Below are 21,813 nucleotides of genomic sequence, written 5' to 3' on the forward strand. Positions count from 1 at the left end.
AGATTTTAAGGTAAAATATTTTCTATTTTACTCGCTCCCCGCTAGTACAGCTGTGAACCTACGGATTTACGACGCTAAAATCAGGGATTCGATTCCCATCGGTGGTCTCAGTAGATAGCTCAATGTGGCTGTCTGCTGAGTTCACCGAGGAGAATCGAATCTCTGACTTTAGCGTTGTAAATTCGTGGACTTGCCGCTGAACTAGCGGGGGAATATATACCTTTCTCATGGATAATATAAATGTGTTTAGGATTTATTCTCTAAACTTGTAAATATTTAATTAATTATTTTTTTAATTTTCAATGGTGAAATGCGGATGTGCAATTTACATTTTATAACTTTTTTAATTATTGTGGGAAAAATATTTTGTTATCAAGTGATAATAAAACGTGTAATAAAGATATACATTATGACGAGAGGTTTGCAGTATGTTTTTTAAACAAAGCTTTTCCGTTTCTGTGTTCTAACCTCCAGGTTTTCTAGATGCTGTGTAGGAGTAGGTTTTATTTTTGAGCAGGTACGATGAGATGTATAATATTTCATGTATGAGTGAATTATGTAATTCTATTCGTAATAAGAAATGTAAGTGGGTAAACTAATAATTGTAATGATACAATGGCATTTTGGCAATGACTTTGGAAATTTAGTATTGTAACTTTATTTAAGTGATAGGAAATTGCTGAGTTAAACTCTAGAGCGAATTGTTTTAAATTAAACTTTTAAAAATGTTATTGTTACAGTGTTGGTACTGATAGTAGTGTTACTACTACTAGTGTTAGAACTTTTAAAACATCTAATGCAATACCACTTTTTGCAAATATTAGATATATATTCTAGTTCAAGTAGTTTGTGCTTCGTACGAGTCGTGGATACATTCAAATTCAATTTCAAGTAGCTTTAAGCATTCATAATTATAATATTTAATAATAATATACCTTACATTTACAAATTGAGCTTTAAATCAGACCTGTAAAAAATATTGTCTAAAAGATACAATCTATCTGTAATAATTCAATTATTGGCATAAATAACTTTTGGATTAATACAGGAATGATACTTTATAAGTGTGCTTGTTACTTAATGTTAACCTAAATTTGTAATAATACTTAAACCTACAGTAACTTGAGTATGCTCACTTAGTGTTGTAGTAAACTGAACATGCTATCGTTGATTTCTGAAAAGTACTGTTTCAGACATTGCTATTTTTGTGATGTTAATTAAAAGTTTTTTTATATTTCTGTATAATAATAATAATTTTTCTTGCTTTTGTAGTGGGCATCCCTGAGATTGAGAGATTTTCTCTATGGACTTTTGTAGGAAATGCATATTTGTCTGAAGATTGGACAAAAAAACTCCTCATTGTTTACATTGGATGAATTTTTTGGCTATGAAAGTATTTTGCAGTAAGTTTGCATTTAAGCTTTTACACACACCAATAAACTTGAAATTGCATTATGGATGGTTTTTTTTTTTACAGTAGAACTCTTCTTCAGAGAAAAATTATGAAGAAACTTTCAAAACTATAACTTAAATCATTCCTTGTTGTATAGGTCCAACATGCAAGTATTTTTCGTATATGAAATGTCCTATGGCACATCAGAAGATGATGATCAAAAAAATTCCATAGTGTTTTTCCACCCACGTGAGGTAAATGTATTTCCTGAACAATTCTTTATGTGTGAAATCCTAAGTTATAGTGTATCTAAACTATGTCTAGTAGCTTAATGCTATATTCTCACCAACAGATACAATCTGTGTATACATACTTTAAACACAGAAAACTGAAGATGAAAGTACAAAGAAGCTTTTAGTTGATATTCTTTATACAAATTTTTTTATTACTGATTTTGAAAGACCTGGTAATAATAGCATAGCCATATTAATTGTTTTCTTGTAAGTGTATAAATTCAGAAGTTTCCAAATAATCTTAGAAACTCATTAAAGTGCAGAGTTTTAATGCATATTTTGTTTAACATGGTTGTACTGAGAAAGTGTCATCCTGAAAAATGAAATTAAAACAATTTATAGATTTTTAATATGTGATAATGAAAGTAAATATCTCATAATATTTATTTAAAATTTCGTCAGCTCTTGATGTGCAGTATTTCATTATTAACTAAAATTAATTAATATAATTTTATCATGTTAATATTTCTAAAGTTTAACTTAGATTGAGTGATAATGAACAATAAATTAAAATTATATTTCAACATATTTCTTACAGAAGTGTGGCTACGTTAAGAAATAATTACTGATCTAGAGTACCATAACTGTAATATTTATATCCTTTAACATTAGCTGACTAAAATTTAGTACATTTTTCCCCATTATTTGTTTATATTTGAAACTTCTGCCTGCTTGCTAAACATTTAAATATTAGATATTCTTTGGAGGTTTTATGTATAAGGAAACTATTGATATTCACAAACAAAGTTTAACATTTTATATGTAGATTTAAATGTTCTCTTAGTTTTATATTTTACAGTTTCACTTTTGTTACCATGAGGCATTTTTTGTTAAAGAAGCACTTGATTTTTATACATTTTATGGTAAAATTGTGATTAATAGAAGTTTACACAACAGAATAACAAAGATTGTACAATCCTGTAATATCAAAAATTCCTTTTTTATCCATTTAATGATCTGTGTTAGTATCTAGTGTGTGTTTGTAGTCAGCCTCACACTTTAAATTCTAAAAATGTATTGAATAATTATCTCCTTTTTTGTCATTTCAAGAACAAGATAATGAATGAAGAGTCATGGTCTGTTTGCTAATCAACACTAAAATATGTCCTCAGAGATGTTCTGTGGATATGGTCATGCTTTTCTATGACATTAATATTTCTGTTTTGAAATCAGGTACATGTTGCCCTTGCTTTATGACAAAGAATGCAATACTGCTGAAAAACCACATTAGTCTGTTGACCCAAAGACAGTGGTATAACTCTTGAGTCATTGACAATTGACCTATTGTCTTGTAACTGGTTTGTTGTTATTTCATGGTTCCAGATAGAGATCTTCTTTCCTCACCACTGTTTTTTTTTTTTTTTCAAGCAGTTCACTGGTTACTGTGGTTGCCATATTAAATGCCTTTTAGTATGTCCTGATTACCTAATTCTCCAGATGTTTTTGTAATTAATCCATTATAATTAAATCTTTCATTTAAGTGTTCTTTCCTTCAGTATAGTGTTGTCCCATTTTGTCTTTCATCCAATCATGAGGAGTTTCACTGGGACTGTGTTTCAATTTCTGCATTGTTGATTGGCTTCTACTTGCCCAGTCTCAGGAGATATTCTTCTTTTACATCTTTTTTTTTCTGTAGGAGGATGTTAGGTTAGGAAGACTTTTCATGCTTTCCAAGTCCTTACTTATGCCTACACAGTATTTAGTACACCTAGGTGCTTTTTTTTCTACTTTCATCTCAGTTAGGTTCAGCCTTCAGCTCTTTGCCTGCAAGCTATGGAGTGTGGTTATTATATTTTGACCTTCTTATTTTATCTTGCTTTTGAATTTATTTTACTTTTAAGGACTCTGGCTTCCATAGAACAACTAATTCTTTGGGGGGATGGTGCATATGTGCTTCTTCTAGTGAACTTTGTAAGACCAGTTGAATCTTTCTTTGAATCTGTTGCCCTTGATTTTAAACATCCTTTCTCTTCTTGAAGATTATTCTTGGTGGGTAAACTTTTCTAATATCATGACTGATGTCTTACTACCTATCCAAATAGATCTCTAGTTCTTCACAGGTTCCACACTGACATTGCCAAGATTGTTCCTTGTATCACCTGTTATGAGGACACCCACTCCAGGACACTTTGCTTTTGTCACTGGGTCTCTTCTTCTGGATTTTTTCTCATGGGGCTTGTCTTGTTGCTTGTTACATGGGGACTTTGAAACTGGTGAAAGATCTCCTTTCTTGGCCAAACCATGTTCTGCCCATAGTATGATCTCTCTAACCCTAGCATTCTTTGTTAGTGTTGCTCTCAGTTAGACATACTTTTCATGGATACCGTTTATTTCTCATCCAGGCTCCAACTTCCTCTTTTGTGTCCCCTGTTCTTTGTATTTTGGCTCTGACTGTTCATACTCTCAACTAGGACTAATCTCACCTTTTTCTGCATGCTTAGCCTCTTCTTCCACTCCTCCCTGTATCTTTGGCCTGATACTCAATAATCCTTGTTGAGTCATTTTGGTTGACTATGCTCTGGTTTCCTCTACTTCTTAGACTGGTGTCCATATCTCCTTCCCTTGCTTGATTGTCCACTTGCTTTTGCTACCACATCATAAATACTTTTTCATTCATTACCCTTTATCTTTGTAAATGCAATATTTCTGGTCCATTGCCCTTAGGGCTGTACTCTTTGATCATGTAGCCTACTTCTCATCCTATACCTTTTTGTCAATCAGCTTGGTTCTATAACAATGAGTATTGTGGTTTTTCTTACATTGTTGGTCCATCCATGCACCAATTCTCCCAAATATCTTACTTGACCCACCTTTATACTGTTTGTTGTTGTTTTTTTCCTGGGTTTTTCAGTTATGGTTTGTTGGTGTGCACTACAACTTGTTATTGGGCAGCCTTATTCAGTATATTTCACCTTTCTGGTTAACCTTCAGGTGTTTTCTTCACCTTTTCTTGACTGTTGTCCTTATCATTCTTCTCCAACTCCCTTGCCTAACTGGGACTGTAATGTTGCACATTCTCATATGTGTTGCTGGTTTTTGCTGTTTTTATCACCTTTGTCTTATGAGGTTGTGTCACCTTTTCTGTTGGCGAAGGGCTATTTATTGTTGCATGATGATGTCATCTTGACTATCACAATTCATGTTAAATGCATGGATTTTATGTGGGAATAAGCTCAAGGCTAGTGGCATGCAAAATTGCATAGGCAGATGCTTAAGAAATGAAGCTGTTCTGTGTGTAGAGGTTACTATCTATCAGAAATATGTTTTCAGATTAGCAAAATAACATCAAATCATTGTTATGCATATGATAGCAGAAGCAATGAAAGGTGATACTAGGAGTTGTTACACATTAGTGGTAACAACTCCATGAGAAAAAGTTCCATTAGCATGAACAAAGAATGAATTCCTGGTAGGATTATATCCCAAAATTGTTAAGGATAAAAATATCTCAAATGTATATTAAAGATAGAGAAGTATGTTTTCTTATGTTTTTCAGAGAAACTTTCATCATTGGTAAACAAATATTTCTGTTTACATTAGGTGTCAAATAGTCAACGCTGTATGCTATCTTGTCAGTTGGTGGGTACTGTCCAGTTTTTTAAATCTTGTTTGATGACTCCAACAGTAATCCATCTTGAGAAAGGTAAATTTGCAGTTCAAACAAGTGAACAATTTATAGTGGTAAGTATTTACATTTCTTAGCTCATTAATTTATTTTGAACCAGCATTTTTTAAACCATAAGAATTACTAAAGAATTATATTCATTTTGCATCTTAGTTAAAAGGTTATGTGAACTTAAGTATTATTTTAATTTTTTTCCCACCAGATTGCATAAATATTTATCAGAAAATGTGAAAAGAAGTTAATCTAACCATTATTAAGTTTTAAAGAAAATATTTATGCTGGAGAATAAGTATCTATTACAGGAAAAATTGCTTGGATCAACCAAGATAATTATATTTTCTTAGTATAACTTATTGTAAGCAACATTTTATAGCTAATTCTACTTTTTAAAATACAAATTGGAACTTTTAATTAGAGTGGAAAGAAATTTTAAAGTTTTTCAATTTAAGCCTAACTTTTGGATATTGAAGTCAAAAAGTAAATTTCTGACTTTTCCAGTTTTATATTTGTATGTGAAGTTAAATTCCACTGTTTAACATGTTATATTTATTACAAATCTTTAGAAAATTCAAAGAACTTAAGTATACAGGAGTGGAGTGAAAATGATTTTATATCTTTGATTAGTACTTTTTTTTTTATATAATCATTCCAATTCTTGTTCACACATCTGTTATTAAAAAATAAGTTAAACATTCCTGTCATCTAATCTTTTCTGAACATTATAAATTAAAATTATTACATCTTATCAAATTAATCAGTTTGGTTTTATCAAATGTGTGTGAGATTGGTCCAGTATTGGAGAAGGAATTTTGACTAATTTTGAATTAATAACTGTATCTGCACAAAAGTGGCAAGTTTTTAATAAAATGCATAAGTCTTTTGTACACAAAAAGTCAGATGTGTTACAAATGTATTTGTAATCAAAATATGACTGAATTAACATCAATGTGACTCAAATTCTCACAAGCTGGAGTGAAAGGTGATGTTCATGTGAAGAATAAAAATGCTTTTATCCATTATACAGATTACATATTGTATTTGCGTAACCTCTAGAACTTTGAAATGCACACTTGTAGGTTTTTTCAGTGTTCCTATATGCTGTATCTGGTATTTACTTTCCTCTACAGTGCACTGTCACTAAACCAGCAGTGTAGGGTAGATATAATAGTTAAACTCTGACATCAACTAGATAAAATCATGTTGAATTAAATTCTGTAAAAGTTTTATCATGTGCACTTTGACACTTATCTGTTTACATAGAGTTTAAAAAAATTCTTAGCTCTTGTGACATGGACTTGTTAATTTCTCAAGTTGTGTAATTCAGCCTAGGGAAAAAACATGTAATGAGATGTTTATTATAAATTTTGAAAATTCACGGTCTGAAACAGTGGCTTACTAAGGGGGCTGCAGGGGGGGGCAGTCTGTTCTGGGTGACTGGCAGTAGGGGCTGCCATTGGGAGAGTTGAAATGCCAGTACAAGTTTTCAAAACAAATGAAAAATTCACCAAAGTAAGAAAAAAAATTTAAATGTTCAAACTATTACAACAGTTCATTGCTAATTTTCATCATAAAATACATTTTTATTTTTATTTACAAATTAAAATTTTTAAATGAAAAATTAAATATTTGATAAAAATTACATCAAAAGGTGAACATTTGTTGACATTTTAGTCACCAGTTTGTTGAACATAGCCAACTGGCTGTAACTGACATTCCCAAATTTTGTTTACTTGACACTGTGATTCCACATACATGAGGTATGTTTCATTAAATAATCATGATAAAGCATAAAGTGCTGATGTTTATAACAATATCATGGTACTTATACCAGTGTCCAGTAATGTTTGACAATGTGGTATCATAGTGATGGTTAAGTGTTTATAAATGCATCATCAAAATGTTATAGAAACTTGTGTTATGGTCATATCTGTGACTATCAGTGATCAGCAAAAAGACACAAAGTCACACTTTGCACTAAACTTTAGACTTGGCAGTTTTTTACAATCATGACTACTGAAGTAACGAAGATGTCTATGACTGAGTGGGTTTTTTAATGCAACTACATGGTGATATGTAGACAGAGAGAGTGATATTGTGACTGCATGGAGATGTGTTAATGCCAACATGTTTAACATAGTAAACATCATTTCAGATTTAAATCAACAACTACAATACTATTCTATATTGAATTAGTACTAATGCTTATTGGCTCAGTCAAGTCATCTTAGTTTCAGCAATTATACAATGTCCAGTGTAGTATTATTGTATACTTGACATGTTGTTAATGCTTCATCTATATTGAATTAGTGTTAGTGTAGTGGCATTGATAATTAGTTGTCTCTGCTTGTCTGGGGTGATAATCTGATAATTCAATGGGTATCTGGTAAAAGCTTGAGAACTACTTGTTTGAAGCTTTTCTGTTGTAATAATTTGTTTTACTTTATTTACTGGATATACTGTTAATTTTCATCTTTTCAAGGGTCTAGTTACTTTTGAGTAATGCTAATAGTTTTTTGGTTTTTTAGGAGTCATCTTTATGCTTAACCCCCTCCTTCAAAAAACAAAGAATAATAATAATAATAATCACAAACAATTTGTTCAGTTAATGTATTTCAAATCTTAATATTTTATGAAGACATTCAGCCTGGTGAATCTGAATGGCAAATACAAGAAGTATCTTCACAAGAGGCTCTGCCAAATGGTACAAAAGTTTTGAGAACATGGATGGTTTACTCTCCATCAAAAGAAAGTTTGTTTTGTTTTTGCTGCAGACTGTTTGCTCTTGATGACAAAGGAGTTGGAACATCCAGGTTTCAAGCATGATAGAACCTAAATCTAAAGGTTTCTGACTATGATCAGCACCTCATGCCTGGAGAAATGAATGACCTTGGGAGCAGGGTTTAAATTTCGAAAAAACATTGATCAAGTTCATTGAGCAGTAATAGACAAGGAGAGAAAGAAATGGAGGAATATTTTACATCACCTTTTGTGGATGTAACCTTGTTTCTGGCTTACCAGAATCTTCCTTTTCATGGTCACAAAGACGACATTTCATCAGCAAACAAAGGAAAGATCATGAAATTGGAATAGTTACTGTTAAATTATGATACAGTTTTGAAAGAACATTTTGTAAGGATTAAGCATTCTATTTGATTTGGGAGGAGAGTGGCTTTGTATTTATCTCCAAAGATCCAGAATGAGTTCCTTTGTCTTTTGTGGAATTTTGTCAAAGAGAAAATGGTGACTGATATAAAGTAAAGTATTTTCTGATTCTTTTTGACAGCACTCTTAATGTGTTTTACATAAATCAAATGTGTGAAGTGATCAAATAAGTCCATATTAAATGTGACAAAGTTTAAGTAAATGAAACATTCTTGGGTTTCTTCCCTACTGCTGGAAAGACTGCTGCTGAGCTACAGAGGATATTCTGAGACATCTGAAAAATGATCAACTAGACATATATCTGTACTATGGTCAAGGATATGACAACACTGCAACTATGGGTTTGATTCATGGTGGTGTTCAGTCAAAGAACAGAGAGATTAATCCAAATACCTTATTTGTGCCTCATGCAAATCATTCTCTGAACCTTTGTAGAGTGCACTCATTTGGAAGCATTTATTCATGTGTGACTTTTTTTGAAATCTTGAAGAGTCTATTTCTTCTTTTCAGTCTCACCTCATTGATGGAAAATGTAGACATGACAGTCCAAATATTACCAAACAAGGTGGAGTGCTCATTATGATGCTGTGAACCAAGTGAAAGCAAAAGCTGACCTCAATTCTTGTAATCCTAAAGAAAATGTGGATACAAATGGTTCAGCTAAGATTTTGCTGTATACTGTATGTGATTTCTCTTTCTGGGTCACATTTCTTTCTGGTGTGAAATCCTGGAAGAAATTAATCTCACACAAAAGTATCTGCAAACAGTTGGGGGGGGGGCAAAGGAAGGATCTGCCCTGAGGGGCTAAATATTTTAGGTATGCCTCTGGTCTGAAATGTTAACCACTAGGTAACACTCAGTTTATTTTAGTATTTTCTTCTTTTTTATCTTTGTTTTTATGCTGCTACAATATTTCATATCAAATAATGAAGTAAAATAGCAATGTTTAAATGAAATATCGTTTAAATTATTTTACTGCCAAATTAAAATATTTTGTATATGTGAATCACTACTTTGTATTATAAGAGATGGAGCTATTTACATTCATGGTTATGAAGAAAAATACAGTTTTAGTGTGTGTGTGTAATTTTTTAGTTTTACAGTGTTGTACTTCTGAAACTATCAAATAACTCAAGTTTTTATAATACTTAAAAAGTACACAACAAAATCTGTGTGAGATTATCAATTTTTAAAACAAATTAATACTGGATAATCTTCTTATTAAATTTTATTTAACTTGTACAGAGAGGCCTCTCAAATACAAACTTATCTAATGGTTCTCAATTTTGAAGCTAATAGACATTAAAGTATAAAGTGTATCAAAAAGGAATAGTTAACCTTGTTAAAATTGCCCTCTTGTCATCATATTACTTGGGGCAGTTAAACCTTGTCAAATGTTTGTATATCAACAAATGGGACATGGAAATAATTTGTAGTTATAAATATTCATACTTTGTATTATATGAAATAATTTATGAGGTAATAAATTCATGATTACAGTGTTTAATTTATTTAAAGAGACTTATATTTTCCTTTGATTTGTTTCATATAAAGGCACTAGGTGGCAGTACTGACATGCCAGGTTCTATGTTAAAGGATCAGTTACATCATCTTATGTTGATGTTTCAATTCTTTTATCAGAGTATTGAATTTGTGAAAAAGGTAAGAAGATTACATGTTATTGTATTTAAATTTTCTGATAAACAAAGAAAAACATTTACTACTGGAACGTTACTAACATTGTGTAGGGTGATATTAGAAGTAAATGTGTACACTTTGTAATGGCTTATTTTGAAATGGGAAAAAAAAATAAAAAAATTGAATATCCAGCATATCTGAGGTATACTTGTGCTTTCTTAAAGGAATAAATTGTATAGAGGAATAACATAGAAGGTATTTTTAAATTTAAACAACATTTTAGATACTGTGATAAGTTGCAACAACAATAGAAAAAAACAATTTCTGCAAACTCTACATGTAATCTTCCACTTTGTATTTTGACAGAAATGATTTTTCCTTCAAGTATATCAAAATTATACTTATAAATAATGTAATGAAATTATTATTTTTACATGCAGTTGTATACAAACTTAAGTGTTCCATATACTTTTAATGAAAAACCTGTCAAAAATGTATATCAAGTAAGAAACAAATTTGGAAGCTCAACTTTTTTGTCCAAGCTGATAGAGCTAAACAGGATTTTATATTGCTTTCCAAAGCAGGATAGAAAATTAGGCATCTAGCAATATGGTATTATGTTTATTTTTGACTTGCTGCTTTCGTCTAAATTGTTATGACTGGTATGATTTCTGAACTTTCCTGAAATTATGCTTTATCTTTAAAAATATTAGTGACTGTCTTATTATTAATATTTTATGAAGTATTTGTCTATCCAATTCATTTGTATATTCATCATTGCAATTTTAATCATCTGAGCCCTTTAAACTTTGGGATGAATAATCCTATTGTCTGATGAATTTAAGCTGCACTGGGTTTGACTAGCAGAAATTCTGCCATATGAGTGGTTGTATACACCAGTAGAGCAACTTTTTTGTTTTTTGCCAATAACTACTCATTCTAGTATTCACATCTCATTGTAAAAAAAAAAAGTATATATTTTTTCTGTCCTTTTGGTCATACTCAACTCATTGCATTAAAATGATTTAAGGTACAGAGCTTAAAATTTTCATAAATTTTAATGATAAAAACTATAATGTTCTTATATATTAAAAGTTCTATCCTTTATTGAAAAAATAATTTTTTAAGAACTCCAGTTTTTAAAAATTACATAAATAAAAATATTATCAAATTCTCATGTACAGTCCTAGACAAAATTGTGTTATTGTTGTGAGGAAAGTATTTTATTTAAAATTGTGTTCTGATTATAAAGAAATGGTTGTTGCACATACCCTAGTTATTTTTCTAATTATCTGAATTTTGAATGGCCAAAGTGTGATATTTTTGTATGTGGTACCATTCAATAGGTGGCATAACATATGCTTCAACCACCACTTCAGGCATAGAAATCTTGTATTTCAGCACAGCAGATGGTTGCATTGTATTTTCTATTTTGCTCACATACATAGATATATAGGCAGCCTTACCATTAAAATAAGATGATAGATCCCACAACAATAAAATTCACTTTAATCTGATATCTGTAAGCAAACTTGTTTGATTTTCTTTGTTGGTTTATGAGTGATTTCAGCTAAAAATGAAAAACAAACTAATTTTTGCTTGTTTGTTACTTCAGTATTTTCTGATATTATTGACTTATGCTGTCAAATGTTTGACTTGTGAGAGTAAGTCCATGTTAGGCTATTTTTGTTTTGTTACAGGATTGGCTACTTCAGACAGCATGAAGATGGTTTCCAGTGTCTTTATTCTCCGTACATATATAGATCCAGTTACCCTGAAAAAACCCCTCGGTACGGATTCCTGTACATGGTAAGGGGACCTCCCAGGGAAGGTTCTGTTCTTTCAGTTTACCTCCTCTGGGATCTAAACATCCACTCATGTATTTCCCATGTCGGGTGACCCATGAAGGGTGGGAGAGGATCCTGGGAGTTGTGAGGGGTCCAACTGTAACACACCACTTTGGCCTTGAATTCCTGTAGACAGCCTTGGGGTTGCCCCCCTTGGGTCATTTGGCTGATCCACTTGGGTTAGGATTAACCAAGTACCAGTGTTGGATGTTCTCAACAGGTGTTGTGGACATTGTATCTGATGCTGGTGTTTGAGTATAGTGCTTATAAAACCCTGGCATTTGCTGCAGTGTCCTTGTTTGGCATTGTAGTGCATCCCCTCATAGGGCTCCATGGTCGGTGGGGTCAGTGGGCACTGAAATATTCCTTTTTTATCATGGATTCTCCAAATAAAAACTTGAATTAAATAGTGAAAAAACAGTCCATAGGTAAGCGATCATATCATGAAGATTCTAAGCAGCAATCTTCAACATCTCTAACACCTGTTGTACCTCATTTTATACTGTATTCTCTTTCAGACGAACCTTTAGGGCAAATGTTTCCCTTTTCCATTCAGAAGGGATGAGAGGGACTTGATGGCTCTCCAAAGTCAGTAAAGAAGCTTTGATCTGGTGACGTATTGGTGGAAATATCCACATCTCAACACGGTGAACTTCTCTTGCATTCAAAGGCAATTGGGTATATACCTATTGAGGTTACACCTCATGCTACTCTGAATTCATCACAAGTTTTATTGTTGAGAGGGATCTGCAGAACATCTCCACTCAATTTGCCTACACATAAATATAAATGGCCACCTTGATACAATGGAACTGTTTATGCTCTGATCTGGATGACATCAAAACACTGATTGTGTGTTTTTCCTTACAGGAAATATTTCTGAAACTTCTCGATACAGTCACCTTTTGGCAATTTTCTTTGAACAGAAATGACAGGCTGTGTGATGGAAGGTTGGCACTGTTGGTTGATCAGCATGTGCCCACCCTGTCTTTGCCACTTGACACGCTCTTGGAGCCCATAGCCATCCATGTTTCCTTGGGTTGTACCATCACTGTTTGTTCTCTCTACCTGTCATGTGGAGAGACTTATGATCAATTAGGCTTTGATGCTCTCATTGAACAGTTGCCATCTCCAGTTTTAATCCGGGGGGACTTTAATGGCCATCATCCCTCTGGGGAAGTGCTGATATTGATTGGAGGGGTCACTCTATAGAGCATATGCTCTCTGATCACAACCTTTCTCTTTTCAATACTGGTTCTGCTTATATTCATGCACCTTGTCAGTCCTTTATTGCTATTGATCTCTCAGTTTGTTCCCCTTCAATGTTTTCTCACTTTTCATGAAGGGTTGACAATAATCCACGAGGCAGTGATCATTTTCCTATAATTTTGAGAGAGACTGGCCATGGTTGATGCCATCTGACCTGTGTGCCCCGATGGAAACTGGATCAAGCAAACTGGCCCTCTTTCACTGCTCTTGCATAACTTGATCCTGCCATTGTCTGTAAGTCAACAATAGATGACTGTGAGGCAACCGTAACTGAGTGTATTATACAAGCAGCTGCTCAGTGTATTCTTAAAACTTTGACATGTTTTCCACAATATCTTTGTCTCAGTGGAATCTTGCCTGCCACATGATGCAACAGTAAAAAGTTGTTCAGTGATGTCATTAATCTTTATACTGAAAAGTGTGTGTAATGCAACAACTTTCACATCTCCTATCAGTTGTTGAATATGAGGTATATTGAGAGGCAGTTACAGACTGCCCTCAATCATTAACTGAAGTGGACCACAACAGACAGCTTTCACTTCTCTCTCTCTCTAAAACTATTTGCATGCACTTTTGCTGCCAATGAGGTATTCACCCTGATCCTGAACTCCATATCGGTGAACTTGTGCTGCCTGTGGTCCTTGAGACAAAGTTCTCGGGGCTTCTATTTGACTGTAAGCTGACCTTTATATCACACATCAAGCAATTCAGAGCTTATACATAGTCTCATGAACCTTCTTTGCACCTCTGCCATTTGCTTCAAAATTTCATTTCTTTCCAAAGCATTCCACCTGGAGTTATGTTTTCCTTTCTTGGTGGGCCATACTTTTTCAGAACAGATGATCTGCCATTGCTCCTTTTGGCCTTGATATCCAGGTGCAGCTGGACGAATTGGGTCTGTCCTTGAATAACATTGCTGTGTCCACTAGTCAGCCCATCCCACCGTGGCTTCTTACAGTCCCCAAATGTGACCTATTATTAAGTCATTTAAGAAAAGCAGACACTCCCAATTGGAAATACTGTCTGTTATTTGCTGAACATCTTTTGAACCATCCTTCCACTCTTATTTATACAGTTGGTTCAAAATCAGATGACTGTGTGGGCTCTGCCATGGACTGTTGTGGTGTGGTGGTTGTGCACAGAATCCCCTCTACAGCTGAGTTCACTGCTGAACTGTATGCCACTTCTCTTGCCCTGAATCACACAGAAGCTAATCAGTACTCAAACTGCACTATTTATACTGACTCTCTTAGTTCTCTACTGGACCTGGAATCACTTCACATTAGTTCACCCCCTGTTTGAGAGGATATTCAAAACTGACTGGCCCAATTATCCTTAACATCAACTTCTATCCAGGTTTTCTAGATACTGGGTCTCATATGTTGGGGAGCAGTTATATTAGTGTGAATTTTATAAATGGCATAGCAATTCATAACATGGTTTAGATGTGACATTTGCCAGTAACTTCTGTTCACTTGAGATCTATTTTTGCCATGTCTGTGACAGTTGGAACCAACCATTTTCAATCCATCAAATTCATCTTCCATTTTTTGTGTCCAATCCTGAAATGCTTTTGGTTTTGTCAAACTGTTTTCTGTGTTGTTTTTTTTCTCATAGTTTTGGCCATATTAGTTTTTATTTATCTGATTTACTTTTATTGTTTTTATCAATGTTACTTGTCACTAAACTTTTCTCAGAGAAAAATTTATTTATGCCGTATAGAAACAATAGTGGGTACATAATGTACATGGCATAAGTATTGTACTATTCAATGTATGAAGTCCTGTTGTTACTGGAAAAATTATAAAATCAATTCTTGCATTTCAGTTAGGATTATTATCAGGGGAGAGACATTTAAATAAGTTTTAAGCACAAAGATAAAGCAACAGCAGTATGAAAACTTAAACATTTTGATAGAATTGTTCTGATCTTTTAATAACCTTTATTAGTGACAGTTAATTAACAGCATTACTTTTGTGCCATATAATTTTCTGTTTTTATGTTTGATCTTTTACCCAGTTTGTTTAGACTTGTTTTTTGCATATATATTTGTCATTCTTAAGTGTTTGTTTTGTAAAAAAGTAAAAAATTTACTTAATTTTTTCTCAACTCAAATATATATCACTGAAAATATTGCCTTTTAAAATATACCAGTGACAAGGTTTTTCTCATTAAAAAGTATCTAGCCCCATTTTATTACATTGTAAATAAAACCCTGTTACAAGAACAGTTAACATTTGTTCTCTTCATTGCTTAGTTACCTTTTCCCATATCATTAATAAAAGCTTTCACACTTTATTCAAAGGTATTAGAAAAATAATTTTGAGCCTAGCATGGCCAGATGGTTAGGGTGATCAACTCGTAATTTGAGGGTTGCAGGTTCGAATTCCTGCCACACCAAACATGGTCACCCTTTTAGGCATGGTTGTGTTATAATGTGATGGTTAATCCCATGATTTATTGATAAAAGAGTAGTATCTATGAAGTTGGTGATAGGTAGTGATGACTAGCTGCCTTCCCTCTAGTCTTACACTACTAAATTAGGGATGGCTAGCATAGATAGCCCTCATATGAATAAAAAAGAAAGAAGAAGAACTGACTGAAGAAGATGTGGAATTAAGTTAGGTGACTCCTGCTTTTGTTCATATTGTTTGTGTGTGTGTGCATTTCTTTTAGTTTATCTGAAAGGTTTGAATTATTATTTGACCCTGACTTTCTATATTTTGGCAATTGCTTAGTGTTGACTATTGTTGGATTTTTCTTTCTTTTTTGTATTTAAAAGCAGAATATCACACACAGACATGAAACTGATACAGAGTAGTGTATCAATTGATTTTTGTCCAGTGCCATTTACTTCAATAACATTGAGAACATAGTATATCAAATTAGTGTTATATTAAAAGTTATTCATTGTGGAATGTAGACAAAAATTGTAACTAGATTCATAGAAATACTATAAGTACATCAAAGTGACACTAAGATTGCTTTTAAAAACACTTCAAAAGAAATATAAATTGTATTGTTAATTATAAAATGTAATAGTATACTCTTGGCTTCCTTAGTGCACCTTCAATACATTAATGATATTATGCATGTGCAGGTTTGCTTTGAGAGGTGTTTTTGGACTCTTTGGTTGATTTTTTTTCATTTATTTTTTGAGTACATAGACTTTTGAATGTACACATATAATAATTCTTATTATGTTATACAGTGGTAAAATATATTGTGAAATTAAGAAACATTTTTAATTAGTGATAGAATATATTTATTTATGCTATTCTGCTGTATAGTTAAGTGTCATTCATCAAAGCTTATGAACCACATAATATAATATATGATGTACTTTGACATTAGCTGAAAGTTTGTGGATTGTATTTTCCTTTCAAATGCTCTTAGTTCTAAATGACTTCTCTAATTCTTGCTTTTTGTACTTTCAGATGTGTGGAGAAGACAGAACCAGGTTTCTTAATGAAATGGAAGTAATATGGAAACACTGTCTTCATATATCACAGTGCTTTGGTGACATTCTTTCATTAACTTTATCTGCCATACCATATCTTAATGTGACTAAGGTAATAATTTTACTCATTTTTATTCTAGTATATACATTTACTATAGTCTAACAAGATTAGAATCTCTTTCCACTATATTATTACATATTATAATGTAGTCTTTCCAAGATGCATTTGGACTCAGTTTTAATTGTTGCTACTTGTTATTTAAGTATTGAAAACAAGTTTATGCAATAGAATTGTGTATTTAAGTCTCTGTAAATTTACCTACAGTATTTTATAAGCATATCCTCAATAACCACATTACCAGAAGTATTAACTCTTCTGATACGAGTTGGTGGCTTCCATAACAGTATACATCTGATTATACTGACTTTTATTATTCCATTGCCTTTTGAAGTGTGTCCAAGTTATTATTTTCACCTTATAATTTGCAGTTCAGTTGGTGAATGTGGAGTTTGTGACTCTATTGAATTATATAATGCATGGGCTACTTGTGAACTGCTCACAAGAATACTTTAAAAATTTTTAATTTCATTATTATTCTTTATTTTATCTTATCTAACCTAAGAAATTTCTGATTTTTACACTTTAATTATTTTTATAATGATAAATAATTAATAAAAATTAAAAGCATGGAATAAACTATTTACTGGGTCTTCTCACTTTCTTTTTTTTTTTACATTAACTGTTGATGTAATTTAATCCTACAATTTTTTTTTTTTACACTAATGGTAGCACTGCACTAAATTTTGTAATTAACTAATGCACCAGAGAACACAATATAGTTAAGGCTTAGTTAAGGAATTGGGTTTCCCATATTCACTCTTTTAATGAGTATTAATTTAATTTACATGCCAGAAGGTGAGTATATGATCAAAACAACCAGAAAAATGCATGAAATGAAGTTAAAGATATAAATTTTACAGGATCAAGTACTGAATGACTTCAATTACAGGTTCAGGCAGAACAAAATTTTGAAACATTGTTTAATTACTAGCTTGAAGTGCCTATCCTATTGGAAGCCTATCACCTTGTTAACTGTTGTCAAGAATGTCCTGGAGTTATTTCAGGCTCAGTATTTTACAGAGAAAAGTGAGTCCTAGTGTATAATTCTATTTATGCTAGTAACAAATATGCTATTATATACTGATATTAACATATTTTCTCATATAACTAGAAAAACCTTAAATTTTGTTTATTAATTTCTTAGTCTAAAAATTATATAAAATTCTCACTATATGTAATAGATAAATATTTCCATTTTTATTCATCAAGAAGATACAAGTATCAGACTGCAAAAACTTCACAATTTTATACCTATTTATGAGTAGCAAAAGCAAGGCATTGCTTTGTGTACATGTTAGAAAAATCTGTAAAAACATTTAAAAATGTAGATAATTATTAATTAGTTTTTAAATTGTAAACTGCTTTTTGTGAAGACTTAAGCATAAGGCAGTTGTTAACATTTAAAACTACTCACCATATATATATATATATATGTGTGTGTTTGTGTGTGGTTGTACATATATGACTGTTTGTTGCTCAAAAAGATTAAAAACTTTTCTCAGCATTCTTGTGAAGCATATATTTTGTGCCTCAAAACATCCTGTACAAATATGTGTCAAGTGTCAGTTCATGCAGTGTCTTGTGACAATTTGTTAATTTTGTAAACAATATTTATAAGTTATTTTAATATGTATTTTTGCAGTGTGATCTGTACATACTTACCTCTGGATATTACCAAGATGTTACTAGTACTTGAGTATATAAATAACAAGGTATGTTTGCATTTTTAATTTAATATCAAAACCATCAGTATTTATTATTTCAATTTAGGTTAATACAGACAGTCATAAGATACACGTGTTTAACATTTTTTCAGGAAATACTAAATAAGAACTATTTTAAGTAATAGTTTGAAAGAGCTTCTAATAAAAGCTGTGGTACCTTTTTGTGTGGGTGTTGTGTTTCTAATGAATTTAACATTGGGTTTAAATTTTTCATTGTCAGTTTACATACGTATGATAAAAATTAATATGGATAATATATTCAGTGCACCTCTCAGTGTGGATTCCTGTACGTGATGAGAGGACCTCTCAGTGAAGGTTCTGTTCTGTCAGATTATCTCCCATGTGTTTGCCTTGTAGGGTGGCCCGTGTATGGGAGAAGAAGATCCTGGTGTTTGAGGGGTCCAACCCTAACACACCACTTTGGATTGAATTTCTGCAGATGGACAGAATTGGGGTAACCCCCCCTTGGGTTAGTTGGCTGGTCCACTTGGGCTAGGGTCAACCAAGTACCAGTGTTGGTTGTTCTCAACAGGCATTGTATCTGATGCTGGTGTTTGGGTATAGTGCTCACAAAACCCTGGCATTGCTGCAGTGTCCTTGTTTGGCATTGTAGTGCATCCCCTCCTAGGGCTCCATGGTTGGTGGGGTCAGTGGGCACTGAATTATTCCTTTTTTATCATAGATCCTCCAAATAAAAACTTGGATAAAATAGTGAAAAAACAGTCCATAGGTAAGCGACCATGTTGTGAAGATTCTGAGCAGCAATCTTCAACATCTCTAACACCTGTTGTACCTCATTTTCTTATACTGTATTCTCTTTCAGACAAACCTTTAGGGCAGTTGTCTCCCTTTTTCATTCAGAAGGGATGAGAGGGACTTGCTGGCTCTCCAAAGTCAGTAAAGAAGCTTCAATCTGGTGACATATAGGTGGAAATATCCACATCTCAACATAGTGAACTTCTCTTGCATTCAACCGCGATTGGGAATATACCTATTGATGTTACATCTCATGCTACTTTGAATTCATCATGAGGAGTTATTGTTGAGAGGGATTTGAAGATCTCCACCCAAGTTGCCTATACATAAATAAAAATGGCTACCTTGATACAATGGAACTGTTTATGCTCTGATCTGGATGACATCAAAACACTGATTGTGTGTTTTTCCTTACAGGAAATATTTCTGAAACTTCTCGATACAGTCACCTTTTGGCAATTTTCTTTGTACAGAAATGACAGGCTGTGTGATGGAAGGTTGACACTGTTGGTTGATCAGCATGTGCCCACCCTGTCTTTGCCACTTGACATGCTCTTGGAGCCCATAGCCATCCATGTTTCCTTGGGTTGTACCATCACTGTTTGTTCTCTCTACCTGTCACGTGGAGAGACTTATGATCAATCAGACTTTGATGCTTTCATTGAACAGTTGCAGTCTCCACCATGAACCACCTTATTCAATTTGAAACGTCAATTAGAGAAGCCTTTCTCAAACGGCAACATCTTGTATCAATATTTTATGGCAGTCAGTAGGCTTATGATACAACATAGAGGTATGTCATTTTGTGAGACTTCCATATCTATGGGTTACATGACCATTTGCCCATTTTTATTAAAGATTTTGTAATGGACAGGAGATTTCAAGTTCATGTGGTTTGACACTTTTCCATTCTTTTCTACAGGAAATTGGAGACCATCGGGGCTGTGTTCTGAGTGTTACACTTTTCAGTATAAAGATTAATGGCATCACTGAACAACTCCTTTTTACTGTTGCAAACAGGCTGTAATGCAACAACTTTCACATCTCCTATCAGTTGTTGAATATGAGGTATATTGAGAGGCAGTTACAGACTGCCCTCAATCATTTACTGAAGTGGACCACAACAGACAGCTTTCACTTCTCTCTCTCTCTCTCTCTCTCTAAAACTATTTGCATGCACTTTTGCTGCCAATGAGGTATTCACCCTGATCCTGAACTCCATATTGGTGAAGTTGTGCTGCCTATGGTCCCTGAGACAAAGTTCTTGGGTCTTCTCTTTGACTGTAAGCTGACATTTATACCACACATCAGTCAGCTGTGGGTCAACTGTACGAGAGCACTGAACATGCTCTGTGTCCTTTCTTCCACCACTTGGGGAATGGATCCATGTTCTACGTCAAAGATATATTATGTTCTTATTTGATCAAAGCTCTATTATGGATAACTGTTCTGTGGCTTTGCCAGGACCTTGGCCTTAAAGATGCTAGACCGCATTCATCATCAATGACTTCAGCTCTGCACTGGGGCTTTCTGAACTTACCCAGTTTAGAGCTCATACATAGTCTCTTGATCCTTCTTTGCACTTCTGCCATTTGCAGCTGTCTTTACTATATGCTTCAAAACTTTGTTCCTTACCAAGGCATCCCACCTGGGGTTGTGTTTTCCTTCTTCAGTGGGCCATACTTTTTCAGAACAGACGATCTGCCATTGCTCTTTTTGGCCTTGGTATCCAGGTGCAGTTGGATGAATTAGGTCTGTCCTCGGATAACATTGCTGTATCCACTGGCCAACTCATCCCACCATGGCTTCTTACAGTCCCCAAATGTGACCTGTCATTAAGTCATCTGAGAAAAGCAGACATTCCCGATTGGAAATACAGTCTGTTATTTGCTGAACATCTTTCAAACCATCCTTCCATTTCTGTTCATACAGAGGGTTCAAAATCAGATGACTCTGTAGGTTCTCTCATGGTTTGTTGTGGGTCGGTGGTTGCACACGGAAGCCTCTCTACAGCTTCTGAGTTCACTGCTGAACTGTACGCCATTTCTCTTGCCCTGGATCACACAGAAGCTGAGCAGTACTTTAACTGCACTATTTATACTGACTCTCTTAGTTCTCTACTGGTCCTGGAATCACTTTACATTAGTTCATACCCTGTTCTTGAGGATATTCAAAATCAACTGGCCCATTTCTCTTTAACATCTACTTCTATCCAGTTTTTCTGGATACTGGGTCACGTTGATATTTGAGGGAACAAGCTTGCCAACACTGCAGCTTAATCTATCTGCTCTGGCACTATAATTGCTGTGCCTGTTCCATATGTGGACAATAGTCCTGTATTCAAAGCTTAACTCTATGCCAGTTGGCAGTTGACTTGGAGTGAGCAGCACAAAAACAAGCTTTTCCAAGTAAAAGCCTATAATGGACTTTGGCCATCTTACTTTATAAGGATTGGAAAGAGGAAGTTGTTCTAACAAGACTATGCATTGGTCACAGATTTTTAACTCATCATTTTTTTTTTATCT

At 33.5% G+C, this 21,813-nt stretch overlaps 1 protein-coding gene across 6 annotated transcripts in view; it reads left to right on the forward strand.

The window, feature by feature from the left end:
* The first annotated feature begins 425 nt into the window (after positions 1 to 425).
* The window catches only part of LOC143222799 (uncharacterized), a 36,532-nt gene continuing 15,144 nt past the window's right edge, over positions 426 to 21,813 (forward strand). For 2 of the 6 annotated variants that reach the window (XM_076449793.1, XM_076449815.1), the window contains exons 1-8: positions 501 to 582; positions 1,273 to 1,403; positions 1,551 to 1,647; positions 5,227 to 5,367; positions 10,028 to 10,135; positions 16,665 to 16,799; positions 17,740 to 17,834; positions 18,451 to 18,520. In XM_076449793.1, the coding sequence (XP_076305908.1) occupies positions 1,321 to 1,403; positions 1,551 to 1,647; positions 5,227 to 5,367; positions 10,028 to 10,135; positions 16,665 to 16,799; positions 17,740 to 17,834; positions 18,451 to 18,520 (729 nt within the window). In that variant the 5' untranslated portion in view covers positions 501 to 582; positions 1,273 to 1,320. Of the gene's footprint in view, positions 583 to 1,272; positions 1,404 to 1,550; positions 1,648 to 5,226; positions 9,291 to 10,027; positions 10,136 to 16,664; positions 16,800 to 17,739; positions 17,835 to 18,450; positions 18,521 to 21,813 lie in introns of those variants that run through there. The other 4 variants (XM_076449804.1, XM_076449826.1, XM_076449837.1 and 1 more) reach the window with 4 other exon arrangements.

This window comes from Tachypleus tridentatus, chromosome 1 (assembly GCF_004210375.1).
Source record: "Tachypleus tridentatus isolate NWPU-2018 chromosome 1, ASM421037v1, whole genome shotgun sequence".
NCBI lineage: Eukaryota > Metazoa > Arthropoda > Merostomata > Xiphosura > Limulidae > Tachypleus > Tachypleus tridentatus.